The sequence below is a fragment of the Squalius cephalus genome, assembly GCF_949319135.1.
Source record: "Squalius cephalus genome assembly, chromosome: 4".
NCBI lineage: Eukaryota > Metazoa > Chordata > Actinopteri > Cypriniformes > Leuciscidae > Squalius > Squalius cephalus.
In genome coordinates, this window is record NC_137125.1 from 17,142,585 (window position 1) to 17,159,267 (window position 16,683).

Sequence of the window (16,683 nt, forward strand, 5' to 3'; positions counted from 1 at the left end):
AGGTCGTGGATCTGTTTCTCAGCAGCTTCCAGCTCAGACTGCAGTGCGTGTAGCTCAAATGTGTCCTCACCTGCACCAAAAGGTAGACTACTTACATCTGATATATTCGCCATTTTAACAGATGGACAGTAAGTTAGCAGCGACGCTACCAGTGATGCTATCAATATTAATACTAATTTATGACTGAAGTCTTGGATATAATCCGTCTTTTTAGTGGTACGGGTGTAGAGTAGACGCACGATAGGCGAAAAAATGTTTGTTTGTAAGTGAGTGTGGAGAAGACGCGTTCAGCCGTGATCCACAGGAGTAACCTATAAGAGTATCCGATGTTGGATCACTAATAGGCTTGAGACGCGTCTGCTCAACAGTCCACGTTGTAACTATGAGGTGAGGAAAAGTAGAAAATGTTCGTTGTAAGTGAGTTTAAAGAGAAAAATCAAGAATTATAAATCAAATCGATGGAACTCCAAAGACAACAACGCGTTCAGACGCGACGCAAGTAGCTAATCTTTTGACTATTCATCTAAATAAGGGTTTTACTTCTTTATATCCAATGCAATTTGGTTTTCACAGTAATTATTCAACAGATTCAGCAAACTGTTTGTTTGTTGAGAAAGTGAAATGCTTATTAGATAAGAATGTGTGTGTGTTGGTGCTGTTTTTTTAGATCTAAAAAATGCATTTGACACTGTTGACCATCAGGTGCTTTTATCTAAACTAACACATTTTAATTTTTCAGAGCAAGCAATACTTTGGATAAAATCTTATCTTTCAAGTAGGAAACAATGTCATACCTGCCAACCTTGCAAATTTTTGTATTTTGTATGGGCGGTTTGGACGACGACACACGGGCATTATATTTCATTGCATTGCATATAATGTATGCTGGTCAACTACCGTAATTTCCGGACTATTGAGCGCACCTGAATATAAGCCGCACCCACTGAATTTTAAAAAAAATATTATTTTGAACATAAATAAGCCGCACGTCTATAAGCCGCAGGTGCCTGTCGGTACATTGAAACAAATGAACTTTACACAGGCTTTAACGAAACACGGCTTGTAACGAAAATAAATAGGCTTTAACGAAACACGGCTTGTAACAAAAATAAATAGGCTTTAATGAAACACGGCTTGTAATGAAAATAAATAGGCTTTAACGAAAATTTTACGAAATACGGCTTGTAACGAAAATAAATAGGCTTTAATGAAAATTTAACAAAATACGGCTTGTAACGAAAATAAATAGGCTTTAACGAAACACGGCTTGTAACAAAAAATAAAGAATTAGCGGTAAACAGTGGCCTACCAAGAAAGTCATTGGTCACTATCTTCCTCCTCCTGTGCACTGAAACTACTGAAGTCTTCTCCTTCAGTGTCGGAGTTGAATAGCCTCAGAATTGCTTCATCCGATATTGGATCATTGTCGCTCTCGTCACTTTCATCCGGAGGCAAATTCCCTGCTGAGCTCATGCTACCCTCTTCAATATGCAGCAGTCCAGCCTTTCGAAACCAGTTGATGATAGTGGATTTTTTGACAATGCTCCACGCTGTCAGGACCCACTGGCAGACTTGACCATAAGTTGCTCTTCGCATGCGGCCCGTTTTAGTGAAGGATTTCTCCCCACTTGTCATCCAAGCCTCCCACTGAACACGGAGCGCCACCTTAAATGCACGATTTACACTGATGTCAAGTGGCTGCAAATACTTTGTTGTGCCCCCAGGAATCACAGCTGGAATTGAGTTTGTCCTCTTGATGGCTTCTTTCACCAAATCTGTTATGTGGGCCCTCATGCTGTCCAAAACGAGCAATGCCTTGTTCCTGTGAAAGAATCCTCCCGGTCGCTTGCCGTAACACTCCGTATGCCATTCATGCATTAGACTTTCCGTCATCCATCCTTTCTTGTTGACTTTCACAACAATTCCTCTCGGGAATTTTTCTTTTGGCATCGTTGTGCGTTTAAAAATCACCATCGGTGGAAGCTTTTCTCCCGATGCCGTGCAGCTCAGAACATAGGTGAAGTGAGTTTTTTCATGCCCAGTTGTTTTCAGCGTGACGGATGATTCGCCTTTCCTGTTGACAGTCCGAGTGAGAGGCAGGTCAAATGTCAGAGGAACCTCATCCATATTTATGATGTCGTGCGGGCCAATGGAATGCTCCGCTATCTTTGCATCAGTGAATTTGTGGAAGTTTGAAACTTTTTCCTCGTAGTCGGGAGGGAGCTGCTGACACAGACTCGTCCGTACCCTGATGGACAGGCCTTTACGTCTCATAAATCTGAGACACCACGATGGTCCACCTCTAAAATCCTCAAACTTCATTGCGGTGGCGATTGTTTTGGCTTTCAGTCGGATCTGCACAGTTGAAACACCTCGGCCGTCTGCTCTCTGTGTGTTGACCCAGTCTTCGAGCTCATTTTCTAGTTCGGGCCATCTGCTTTTCTTCCCTCTGAAAGCTTTCGTTGTCTTTTTGCAATTCCTCACGCTGCTGTTTCCAACATCTTATCGTCGACTCATTAAGACCAAGCTCCCGTGCAGCAGCTCTATTTCCTTTTCCAACAGCCAGATCAATCGCCTTCAACTTGAAAGCTGCATCATATGCATTTCTTCGTGTCTTTGCCATGATGAGGGTGACAAAATGACTACCGTAATCAGAATGATGGGAAGTTTGAGCGCGCTCGATTTAATCTAAACAGTAAACAAAAAAGTTGTTTAACCCGTTCTGCAATTTCATTGGTCTAATGAAAGCTTCATGCCGCCAAAAACTGAGCACATCACAGAATGTGTTTTTTTACTCAGTTTTTTTGCTGCATGAAGCTTGTGAAAGCGGGAAAAATCCATAAATTAGCCGCGTCGTTGTTTAAGCCGCGAGGTTCAAAGCGTGGGAAAAAAGTTGAGGCTTATAGTCCGGAAATTACGGTAGTCTAAAATTAAGAAACCCCTAGAACACAGTAAAAAAAAAATAGAAAGAAAAAAAAGATAAAAACATGAACATTGTGTACAATTAAGATAGGCTAATTAATTTATTTTCCAATATCCAAATATGATACTAAATACCACAGGGAAAAGGGCTTCTATTTGTGTCGTGCTGACTGTCTTTGCATTTGAACATTGCACATTTTAAACAGGACACGCATTAGCTGAATAAATGTTAGCCAATACAAACATATATAGAAAACAGTTGACAATGAATAGACAGGAGTCCAATAATAGCATAACCGTCCAATAATAGCATAACGAATCATTTATTCTAAAAATAATATAAAGTAGGCTAGGCTATAAGTTCCGAATCCGACATATAATGAGGGCTGTGTTAACAGTAAAAAGTCCGTCATTTAACTAATTTTAAAAGCAGGGATGGATAATACAAAATGCTTTTTGACAAAAAAAACAAGCAAGAACAAAATTTAAACTTAGCCCATCATTTTCATTTTACAATGATCTTCTCTCTCTGTGTGCGCGCGTCCGTGTTTGTGAGAGAGCTCCCGCAGCACTGATAGAACAGTACTTTTTAATCCATAAGTAACTAACGTGCTAGTTTTCATACAAATTAAAAATGTAACATAATTAGGTACTTTAGTTATAATGAACACAATAACGTAAGACATAGGCTACGTTTCTCAACAATGAAAATGAATTAATAAATAAACGTCTGTTTCTCCAGACTCGCGCTTATCAGTAGGCTAATCCATAAATCACAGCACTTTCATAATCACAAAGTTAAACCATAGCGATTTCAAGATTTATAGTTCAGCATTACTTGAGCATTTTATTATTTGCATGACTGAATGATGTCTTCCTCTTTTCTGAGTGACCATGAACAACTTAACGGAGTATTTTAAGATAATCCATGCGATCTGTGTGATCATCGAATCCATAAGATTAAGTTAACTCAACAATCAACTCAACAATCAACTTCCCACATCGACCCCAGGCCGTTTACCTTCAGGAGAAGTACTGTACTGTACTGTCCTCGCAGTCATACGGCGGCCGCGGGAGTGGAAGGGGGATCGAGCGGGAATCTTTATTGGTGTCGATTTTCAGTCTCTTTTTAATGATAGGCCTTACGCATCTGTCAATCATCCCCACTTGCTATTTGGGGAATGAACCCAGCGCTATGATTGGTCGAACTCTTCTTCTTTTGCTGTAGCTTGATTTGAGGACAGCGCGTGCACAGAGGCGTCACCAGGTTTTTGCGTAGTTTAGAGTGACAAATCGTATCAGCGTACTTTGAAGTCAAAATGCGTATCCACTACGCAAAATGCGTACAGGTTGGCAGGTCTGCAATGTGTATGTATTGATGGTATAAAATCTTCTTATATTGCTTGCCCCAAAGGGGTTCCACAAGGTTCTATTTTCACTTTATATTAATGATCTACCTGGATTATGTAAATGTTCAGTTGTATGCAGATGATGTAGTCATTTTTACCCATGCTAAGAATTTTGAAAAAGCCTCGATTACTTTGACTTTTGCTATGACCAATATACAGGATTGGCTTACCAGGACAGGTTTAGTATTGAACACACACAAAAAACCTGTGTGTATGATGTTTTCAAAACGGTTAGTAGAGATGACACATTCAAATGTATTTCTTAGAGGGGAGGAACTTGAAGTTGTTAAAGAGTTTACGTATCTCGGGGTTACTTTGGATTCTACTCTCACTTTTAAAAGCCATATAAAAAAGTCTAATATTGTAAAATTTAATTTAAAGAATTTTAAGTACATTAGGCCATTCTTGACAGTTGGTGCTGCAAGGTTGTATTTATATTCAATGATTTTTTTCACATATTCAGTATTGTTTCAATAGTTGGTCATTCACAGGTGACACAACTTTAAAGTTAATAGAAATACTGTAGAGGAAGGCGATAAAATTGTTGGATAAAAAAACCCTCTCATTTCATCACTGTAAAATTCAAATAAAACACTGTAAAAATTTCAATTATGCATGTTTTATTTATAAGGTCTGGCATGGGCTTGCCCCACCTCCGTTGAAAGAATTCATAAAACAGAGGCAAGATTGTGGTATTGGTACCAGGTCTGTCAGTAGAGGGGATTGTGAAGTACCATATAGGTGAACATCTTTTGGTCAGAAAGTATTATCTGTGATAGGGAGCAAATATTTTAATAGTTTACCGCAGTCAATGCGACAATGTTCAACTTATCACACTTTTAAAGAACATCTAAAGAAGTGGCTTATGACAAATCAGGTGTGTAAACATTTTTCTTAGTAATTTTTGTAATGTATTTTGGGTATTGTGTTTTTTGTATAGTTGAGTATTTGTTCTTGTGTGTACCTGCCTAGGGACTACGGACGTAAATTTGCAATATTGCTATAATCCGGCTTGTTTACATTGTGTATTTTGTACAAATGTTCATTAACATGCTTTGTCCCTATCAAATAAAAACAAACTAAACTAAATTTGCGTTGAAAGTTCCAAGTGCATGCATGACAGTCACTAAAAATTAAAGGATGGAAGATGGACTGATTGAAAGGAATATAATTTGAAACAGTTTGGACTATATTATATTGTTGTTTGATTTTTTTTTTTTTTTTTTTGCATTGAAAAATTACAATAATTTTGATTTTGTTTCCATTAAAAAAATGTGAACTATTTCAATATTTTTTTTTACTTGTATGTGATAAAATCAGCAAAATTAAAAAAAAATTTAAACCCCTAGTACTCCTTGTGCTATTTTATGCTGGTGCTGGGCCATTTACAAAGTACGATGATGAAACTGTTAAAAAGAAGAAATGGAGGAGGAAATATTCAGAATTTAGGACTTAAATTTAGTAAATTGTCATCAGCGATTCTTTTTCAACTACGCTTTGTTCACAGTTTGGATGCCACATTCTCTTAAAGTTCACACTTTTTATTCTCACCTTCTAAAAACAGTATTCTCTTTCAATTTTTTTTTTATAAATGTCAAAATACATTCTTTCTAAACCAAAGATATAAATTCTACTGGGAAACCAACGATGGCAAGACAAGAGATGACCATGGTTACGTTTGTTGGTACGAATGCTATAGAAGTACCCCATGAGTTAGATGACTTCAACCATCCTGAAGCGGAATGGAGAAAACAGATAAGTATGATTATGTTCTTCAATGCACATCTGAACGTATCATCCAATATATCTGTGCCGTGGCAAATGGAGGAAGCTGGGCTGAGAAAATGGCTGTGTTAAAAATGGCACACTAACTTTCTACTTACTGCTTATTGCCCAGTGCACAGTGCATGCTGCCTACTACTTTTTAAAGAATAGTTTGTGAAATAGTTTACAATATACAACAAATAGTATGCTACAGTTTCAGAGTAGTATGCTACATTAATTCAGCACATCTGTCCGATTGCATTTTTTCCAATTAAGAACGGGTTTAAATGCATAAAAAGTAGGAGGCTAAAGACTGCAGTCTCTTGCGTCAGTCACTAGAGCACCAATTGACCCTTCGCAGGAGCTTGATTGACAGATGATCTGACCAATCATACTTCGCCATCCGCCATTTTGTCCGACAAAGCAGTCAGGAGAGTTAGTAGATTAACATGGGAGGATTTGAACTTGAAAAATGGAGTGTTATGACGCCTTTCCGTGGTTAAAACAACATTCCTTCTTATGTTTGTTCATGTTTATTTGAGGCTATAAATTAACTAGAAGGAAGAGATGATCGGTTCACGAGCAGCTTTAACTGATGCTCTACAGCGATCTGTCACGACACATTAAAGAGCCACAAAACGGTATTTATTGTTTAAATTTCTTTTAAAAAATGACCAAATTTGAAAGGTGAGACTTTGTTTAATATCAAACGTAACCGAAAAGTAACCTGGTCTGTCCTGTCTGTCAGCGTGTTGTCAGTCTCCTCTCTGCTCCACGATGTATTTTTCACTGCGTGAGAACATGGTGTGGCATGAGAACGGCGTAGCTTGTCGGACATAGCGACAGTAACTAAGGGGGGCGGGTCTTTGCGAACGGTCAATTGGGATCAGAGGAGTGAGGTTTACTCGCACAGCGACTACTAGCTGGCCTCTGTTTAATATACTGTTTAAGTAGTACCATTCCCATGTATGTACTCACTTTAACTTTTCAATCCAGAAACGTTGTTAAAATCACTCTAAATTTATTCAAATTTATTTTCTGCACTATTTGGTATGATTTCAAAAGTGATTTATAATCCTTTACAAAATTGCAAAGCATTTGTATTTATATTTCCGTCATAATATACAAACAAACGTTGTCCAAAGATGTCCATTATATGAAATATCATTTGGCAAGGCAAGTTTATTTATAAAGCACACTTATGGATGATAAATCTATATCTACGCGGCTACTCTCGCCCATCGGTTACATCCAGCCGCAGCCAATGTCGAACACACCTAAAGGCGGGCATACACTGTGTGATTTTCGTCCAATTTTAAACCGAATTCTGACTCGTGTGACTATTTTTTTTCGTTAACTAAAGGTTACAGTGAATTAGAAATTAGTTAATTTTGTTGAAACACATGACTACATAGGCTACATTATGTATGAAATATAATATGGTACTCGTTGCTTTGAAAGCAAGTTTCATGTTTACAGCTTGATGCATGTCATTTAACGTCTCTTAAGTTAAGCTTTTTTGTTATTCAGATATGTAGCAGAGGAATTCTGTTTAACTAAAGGTTACATTTGTTACTAAAATGTTTAAGTATTATAGTATGTTTTAATAAAGCTTAAATGCTTTAAAATGATAAACTATTCCATGTTTGACTCATATTTAATTATTAAAAGAGTTTCATTTCTATTGTCTATCCAGTCAATGTTTATATGGATTTTAAGAAGTAATTTGTTTAATTACTTGATGAGTAATTCAATTACTTTTCAGACAGAGTAATTAGAGAAGTATTTTAAATACAATATTGATGATGTAATTAGTAATTAATGACTTTTTTGAAGTAACTTACCCAACACTGGTTCGGACATATTATAGACTGTTAATAATTAATTATATGCCTATAATTCATTGTAATCGACCTAAATGTTTTAGACAATTTTTTAATGAGGAGAAGTAAGCTTCTATGTAATATTTTATTATCCTCACGGCGCGTTGGTTATGCGGTGATGCGCTATGAAATTACTGTGTGGCAAATTAATTATAATAGCCTATCAGTTTAATAATAAAAGTAGCCTAGGCCTTCCCTAAAAATAAAAATACTAATAATATAAAAATACTAATAATAATTTAATACATAAATTGGAAATGCTAAATCATCTTGATATTGATAGCTGAGGCTTGTTTTGACAATATCTCTTGATACATGATATCGTCTATTGGCGCTACCCGGCACAGGGGTTTATCGCACTGATTTTTTCACGCATATTTCACACGTATAGTGTGAGCAGTGAAGTCGCAGCTCAATGTTTGGACCGTATAGACCCCTTTTGCGCCGATGTCAGTTATGTCACGGCGCTAGCTGGAGGCAAAACAGAGTGAAAACTGGAGGCGGCCAATACAAACCAGCACAGATTCGACTACATAATAAGGAGCTTAAATTACTATTATTATTATTTCTGTCAGGTCCATTAAGTCAAGAACTGAACAAGAATTGAATAGATTGCAAACAAGTTGATGTTCCTGGAGCGTACGATCACACCGGTGTGATTAGAACGGTCAGTGCATCACGTGATCAACTGCTAAATTCAAATGTGCTTTCGCGCGTTGGCTGGCGCTGAGCCAGAGACAGGCGCGCTCAGAGCTGTCATATATCACAACTTTTCAGTGTTTTCAACCACATAATGTTTATTTTAGGTTTCAGACATATAAGTACTAAAAAAACAATACATTTAGAGTTTGTAAAATACACACTGATGTCAAAGGAAGAGGCAATAATAATCCTTTCCATTATAATTAGTTTTATTCATATACACATGCAAGTAACTTTAAAGTTTACTCTATTCTTTCTCCCAGTTCACCTGCCACTTACTTTTATGTATGTCGGGAGAAGTGGATGAATTCACGTGTTGTAAATCCAACAGATCCGATTCTCTGAGTCTGAACTGCTTCTGCGGCACAAACTAAGATGGCGGCGCCCATCGCGAATACAGCTGAACTAACGCGATCGTTATAAAGGTATTTAAACAATAAAACACTTCCACTTGCATGTATTTGACAATCGGAATATCAGATATTTCATGACATATCTAACAAATTTGTGAATATTTTGAATAAAAAAGGAAAAATGACATAAAAGCAGATCATCATTCATTCAGCTCTGTTGTTGCTGCGGTGTGTCACGTGACAAGCAATGACGCGTCACCATGGAAACTATAAAGTGACACATTCTAAATAACGGTCGCCTTGAGAAACTCACGCTGGGGGGTCAGCCAGAATATTTTAAACTTACGTGTGAAAGGGTTAACAACTTATATGCTTAGTAATCTACGAATGTATACGGATAATTTGCAATATGTTATAATCAGATGAGTCCTGACCACCCATGAGTTAGCAGAATCAGGGGACAGCAGCAGCAGTCTGTTTCTGATCAGATGAGGCCCCTGACCATTCATGAATTAGCAGAAGTCAGGGGACAGCAGCAGTATGAGGAGATAGCAGCCGCATATAGGGACAGGGCAATTCCATGCAAAAATGTCACATCCATAACGCCAACTAAATACCATGGCATTATGTTGGTGTTATGGATGTGACAGTTTTGCGCGGAATTGCCCGACAGCATTATCAGCATGAGGGGAAGCAGCAGCAGCAAGCTCACGTTATTTGACTAGATGAGCTATCCCCCCCAAAACAGAAATTGAGTGTCTCGAACGGTGTCGTCTGAGCCACCCTAATTTAGCAATTTATATTATGGTAAAAATTATTAATTACTGAAATGACTATTCAAGACTGCAACTGCTAAAACATGCTGTTACCTAGAATTATCTGTCTTTGAACTGTTTTGACAGTCTACAGTGTAAGCGCTATGAAGAGATGACTAAGCCACCTTCTGAGAAACAAGCTAGATGAAGGAATTAAACAGCTTTTTACCAGCGTACAGATCAGCAGAAGCGAGCAGCAAGCATGTATGATCAAACTGAATGTGCTTTAAATAGGGCGCCTTGTTTGAGCTTGGCCATTGAGCAGCGAGGGGAGTTAACGAGCTAATGCAGCTCAGCTGGAGCAAATCAGCTGACAGGACAGTGTTGTTAGCAAATAGCATTAGCAGCATCTTGACTACCTGGCCTGCCAGAACTGACGCTGACGCTCAATTAAATGTCATCTTGTTGTGTTGTTGGGTTCTAGAATCGACGGAGTACAGGCTCCAATTTGACATTTTATCTCATAATGTTTTCTAAATGATTGTGATTATTTGTGAATCATCTATGATTGTTGTTTTGATTGATTGGGACCAGACTTTTTGAAGAACCTGGTAAGAAAGGGTAATCAAATACATAGTTAAAAAATGAGTATGCTGTATCTGGAATTTTTATGTCAAGAAAATATTCACATAATTACAATTGCACCGTAATGTCACTCTTTACATTGTCGTCTTCTGTCTGGCCTTGGCGCTGGCTAGGCAGAACTGCGGATCGTACCACACGTCTTGTACATGACCGTTCAGCACATAGTTATAGGCATCTAAAGATGTATATGCCCTCAGTTTCTCTTTACGCTCAGTTTCTCTATCGGGCAGGTGTAGAGCAGGCTTAATTCTCAACCGGAGGTAGCGTTGACGTTAATCCTGTCAGATCATCCATCCATTAACTGAGTGTACGGGTCGGCCAATCTGGTTCCGTCCGTTAAAATTAACTTTTGCAAATAACAATCGCGGTCCTGGACAGTAAGTGACCTTGCACATTGAGATAAAATTGGATTTTCTCCAGTCATTGTTAAAAAACAAGCTAACAAAACTGGCAAACTAACGTTAGTGAAGCGGCCAGAGGGATCGTTCTGCCTCCAGCTAAGCCCCGCCCACACAAATACGTCACAGTGTTTATACCAACTGTAAAAGGGTCTATAGTGTGAGCACATAAATCCTGAGCTTTGGCTTTACATCGCATGCGATCTACTCGTTCAGTGTGAGTAGGCAACCTTGCTGAATTCACAGACATCGCACAGTGTATGCCCGCCTTAATGACAAGAACAAGAAACAAAACCCACACCGTGACAGATACAGTATGGTTAAAGGTGGATTGTGTATTATTTAGGGGAATCTGTTGACAGATATCATATACATAACTATGTTTTCAGTGGTGTATAAAGATCTTACATAATGAATCGTTATTTTTTTTTAACCTTAGAATGAGCCATTTCTATCTACATACACCGCGGGATTGAAATGCGCCGACATGTCTCTAGTACAGGAGCCCTAAACGGACAAACGCATTTTGTCACCATGTTGTTCTTTGTGCAAAGAAACTACCAAAAGTCAGCGAATAAAACACTAACAGAAAGATGAACAAGTAACAATAATATGCACAATAACAAATCATTTTACTGAATAATTAAGTAAACATAGTTTCTTCATTTATCTTTGTATAGAAACCTCATTGCTGAACTGGCTACTCTCTGCTGTCTCAGACGATGACATCATTTCCTGTCGGCTACTGTAACTTCTGTTGTCTGCAATTCGCAACCTCACCACTAGATGCCACTAAAAACCACACACTGCACCTTTAATTGACTGATATATATATATTTTTAAAAAATATCAGTTTAAGGAAAAATAAGTCTTTTAACTACATTTAATAAACCAGTTGAAATTATGACAAAAAATATGAGATTATTATTTACAAAAACTCAAAAGAAATGCAAACATTTTAATTACTGAGCACTTGTAAAAAATAAATGTTAAAGGGGAAATGAAGCAGTCAATCAAGTTTACTGGATTTCCACTATAATCAACAATTATATAAGAAACATGACAAATGTAAACGTATAAAAGAAAAAAGAAAAAACGTTATATCTTTCACGCCATTGCGCCACCATTGTGCAGTATTCTAACATGTGACGTCAAGGGGGTGGTTGGCTTTAATAAACCTGGCTGAATGTAGGAATATCCCGACATCAAACTGTCTACACCACGGTGTTTTGACCGCGAACAACTAACGTTAGGTACAGTCATTATTAGCTAACAGCTTTAAGCATGAACTAGCTAACGCTAACTTAGTGTTTAGCTAACTTAGAAAGTTTATTAGTACCAGACAAAAAGACGACGTCTAACGTTATATGTTAACAAACTGCACATGGAAACATTGTTCGCGATGTCTGCCATCATATTCCTGTCTCTTTGTCAACACCATGTAAGTTAGCATGTATTAATATATGCATTTGAGCCGATACGGCGTGGGAACCGAGCAGTGGTACGTCGTTATGTCGAATAGCCGGTGGTGGTTTGGGGCGAAGAGCGGGTTGGCAACGCTACCTGGTGTCAGTGTGGCTGTTGTACTGCGATGCCCACCGTGTCAGAGTCCATCTGCTGTATATAACATATAACGTTAGACGTCGTTAGTTGTTCACGGTCGAAACACTGGTGTAGACAGTTTGATGTGGGGATATTCCTACATTCAGCCAGGTTTATTAAAGCCAACCAACCCCGTGACGTCACATGTTAGAATACTGCACAATGGTGGCGCCCTGGCTGCAAAAGATATAACGTTTTTTCTTTTATATGTTTACATTTGTCATGTTTCTTATATAATTGTTGATTATAGTGGAAATCCATCTTGTAAATCATGTAAACTTGATTGACTGATTGACACAACATTCTTAATGTTTAAACAATTGCAACAGATATTATTATTTATCTTATTTTAAAATTGCCCTGTGGAAAATCTTTATTTTGACCCTTGGATCATATGGCCAGCATCGAAATTATAATTTGAAGTTTTAGATCTGTTGAAGCGCACATTTTCCCAAAACCGATTGGTCATCATACAGAGACCTGTAATCGTTGAGGAAATGTATCTTTATAATGTTCTGTTCCAAACCAATAGCTGTGAACCTTAAAACTTATGGCCATCAACTACTACGGATACACTTGGTGCATAGATCATAAACCATTACTATTGTTTATTTTAGGACACTTTTGTCTTTGCTTAACTCGGGATAAGAACGCAAAAATGAGAAAGATTTGTTCATATTGAACGTAATGGTCTAAATAGCAATTAATATAGTCTAAATAGAATTCAATTGATCGTACTATTAAACAACGGTGATTTATAGATGTATAATTGGTTATAATTATAATCATAATCAATGAACTTTACACAGTTATTGAATGGATTTGAATCAACACTGAACGGACTTCAGCTGAAAAATGACACTAATTTCTTGTTAGTGGTTGTTTCATTTCTCCTGATGTTCTCTTGTATATTTTCCCTTTGTGGGCTTCTAGATCGCAAGTACATTTATTTGACACTGACACATACGTGCCAGCTTTGCAGGTACTGTATTCTGCTTCACACGGATCCCGACTGAGATGAAATCATCTGTGAATTCACATTTGGGCTTATTTTACGCTGTTCAGGAGCCATGTGCCACTGTTGACAAGCAAGTGCTGCTCTGTCTCTTGGCTGTTGGCGTGGTGCTGAGCGTAATGACTAATGACTGAGATGCAGTTTGACCAATGTTTGCGTTACGCACATGACCGACCAACCGACCAATGGTGGCGTGCGAAAAGGCGGGACCTAAAGCAATGCGGTGACTATAGAAAACAAAAGCCGAATCCCAGGCTTTTTTTTAGGTCCAAAAAGAGGACATGCCCAGGAAAACGAGGATGTATAGTCACCCTAATATAGTAGGAGTTTAGTAGTATGCCATTCTGAACACAGCAATTCCTTGTGTTTAGCAAATGCTGGCAAATATACTGTAGTAGCTCATCTGAGTATTCCATGCATACAGAAAATGTGCATACTAGGCACAGTACACATTCTGGATACTGCTGAAATAGTAAGAGTAGTATAATAGTATGCCATTTTGAACACATCCAATGTCATTACATTTTTAGGAAGTGAGAAGAAAGGAAGTCACAGTACCATCATGATGTGTTTGGGGCTGTTGTGTGTTCTTCTGCTGGTGGCCGTCACAGTCCTGTGCATAAAGCTCACAAAAGAAAACAACCAGTTCCAATCCGAGAAAGAGGAAAGCTACTGGCTAAGTCTGAGTAAAAACTTGACTGAAGAGAGAGAGAAGTTAAGGAAGGACTTGGCAAAACTCCAGGCCGGGCTTCATGAACATGGTAATCATTTTGGATTAATTCCACAAGCTAGAAATGTGCAGTCTTTTTTTTTTTTCTTAAAAGTTTAAAAAGTTGCCTATCAGGAAGTGTTTGCACCTGAAGGTTCCTCACAAACTGATATTTGACAGACTTCTGAGGCAGCGTAACAATTAATTAATCTACAACAAAATAGAGCGAACTTGGGTGATAACTAATTTAATATTTAAATTATGGATGAGCGAGTACAGCATTATCTGTATCTGTACTCGAACTGGGCGGGGCCTAACCCGGAAGTGGACTGGATTTAACCCGGAAGTGGGTCGGGTTGTCTTGAAATGGGCGGGGCTTTAACCAGTATGTTATTTTAAGCATGCAATTGATATGGGTTGATTGATATGTATCATCCACAATTATTTTCCTTTCGATAAGATACCAAGTACTTTCAAGACCAGTATCATCAATATCGACACCGATACTTATATGAAATATTTCTATTTGAGTGATTGTAATGTATTGTGAAAGCCATCATTATTCATATTAAATAAACTGCAATTGACATGACATGGCTTACTATTAGTATATAAATATTATAAAAGCACATGTTTTTTGTTTTGTTTTGTTTTGTTTTTTTTTCAAAAAAGAAATCCCTTGAGGATTGATACTTCAATTTGAGAATCGATGCTTTCAATACAATGCCAGTATCAAAAATATCAATACTTTAGGATCGATCCACCCATCCCTAATCAAAAGTAGAAAAATTTGGTCACAAACATACATTTATACACAAACTGATCACCAACAGCAACTTTCAGATGCACCTTTATTTTTTAGTGCAACTGTCACGGAAACAAACGCACAGGATTGTGGGATATCAAAGGCAGCGAAAGGGTACATACTGTATACGGGGACATGCCTTGTTGGATGTCCTACAGAGACAGCATTTTTCAGCTTTTAAATGCAGCATAGATGTCCATGATTGTCATATTGGTGCGCCTAAAAAAAAAAAAAAAAAAATCAATGTCTGCTCTTTATTTAATTATATAGAAAAGGCAGGAAATTAATGAAATTAGTTGATTTTTTAGGATTAAAGAGCTATTTTTCTAACATTAACAGATCAGAGCCCCAGCCCTAAGTGGATAACAAATGACTTCAGTTCCTACTACATTTCCTCTGAGTGGAAGAACTGGACTGATAGCAGACAGGACTGTTTGCAGAGAGGAGCGCATCTGATGATCATAAACAACAATGAGGAACTGGTGAGTGAGAGATTGTGTTTGAATCTTTACTGGAAACAGTTTATGGTCTAAATAATATTTAATTCTACAGGATTTTATTACAAAGTTTACCAATGGAAATGTTGTCTGGATTGGTCTGACTGACTGTGATGAAGAGGGAGTCTGGAAGTGGCTTGATGGCAGCAAACTGACCTCTGGGTGAGCAGTTTTCTTAATAATAACGTAAACCATACCTTTTAAACAAGCAGTGCGTAATGACGTAGCCACATCTGATAGGCTAATACAGAACACATTATGTATACATGTGAAATAACTATTACAAACAATGTATTTACTTAACTAACACTATAACAACATGAGACACAAACACAGGCTGTTCTGTTGTTGTAGGTTTTGGTGGCCTGCGGAACCCAATAACAACGTTCCAGAAGAGGACTGTGGTGTATTACAGTTTAAGTTGGCTGATTTTCCATGTCATTACACCTTTGTATGGATTTGTGAGAAGGATTTAGAGGTTTAACGAAGCTGTCAAAGCATCAAATCTGTACATCCAAATTTGTTGTACTGTGCAAAACAATAAGAAGAGACTTTTTTAATAATTATTCATAGAAAAAAAATGAGATATTAAAACAAATGAAAAATCAAATTTTGCACTCATTTGTCAATTCCTTTTTTGTGTAATAATTCTCATATTGTCCTTATGAAATGAAAAGGGAAGTCAGATTTGATCAAAACAGCGGAGGCATCTTATTTTTGCATATAGTTTTACTCTGACACTGTGTCTGTGGTGTTTATTCGGCGCAACTAAGAATTCAATTGGACGTCTCTGATGGACCCGATTTTTCCCTAAAATCAGACAGGAGGAGCTCTAGGACTGACCTCGTGTTCACTGCCCCATCAGTCCGCACCCCACAGAACCTCGAGTTTAATTGACACATCAAACTCACTACTCCACCACAGACCCAGGCCATCAGCATGGTTTCATCTCTCAGTTTCTCCAATTAAGTAATTTATGTTTGTCTCTTATCCAATTCTCAGTGCCATTTGAGTTTAGAATCAAAAGGAGGATGCAGAAATAAAATACAATGTAAACCGCCGGACGCACAGTGCTCATTCAGTAAATGCACAGCTAAACAGTCTTGAGTCTGGAAATCAAAAAGAACTCCAAGGAACTCTCAATTGAAAAAGTTATTATTATGGCTTGGTCAAATTAACCTTCTAAAAAACTCCAACGCGTTTCGGCTACATGCCTTCTTCTGG

General features: G+C 37.8%; 2 protein-coding genes across 2 annotated transcripts in view; one reads left to right on the forward strand and one right to left on the reverse strand.

The window, feature by feature from the left end:
• LOC307157378 (uncharacterized protein) overlaps positions 1–16,683 on the reverse strand; it is a 670,360-nt gene that overhangs the window by 139,380 nt on the left and 514,297 nt on the right. The gene's annotated exons all lie outside the window — the stretch shown is intronic.
• LOC307157638 (C-type lectin domain family 9 member A-like) lies at positions 13,985–15,625 on the forward strand (the record flags this gene model as incomplete). The annotated part of the gene is made up of 3 exons (XM_079869565.1): positions 13,985–14,209; positions 15,302–15,444; positions 15,515–15,625. The coding sequence occupies exons 1-3, from the start codon at positions 14,011–14,013 to the stop codon at positions 15,623–15,625; spliced, it is 453 nt and encodes a 150-aa protein (XP_079725691.1). The 5' UTR covers positions 13,985–14,010.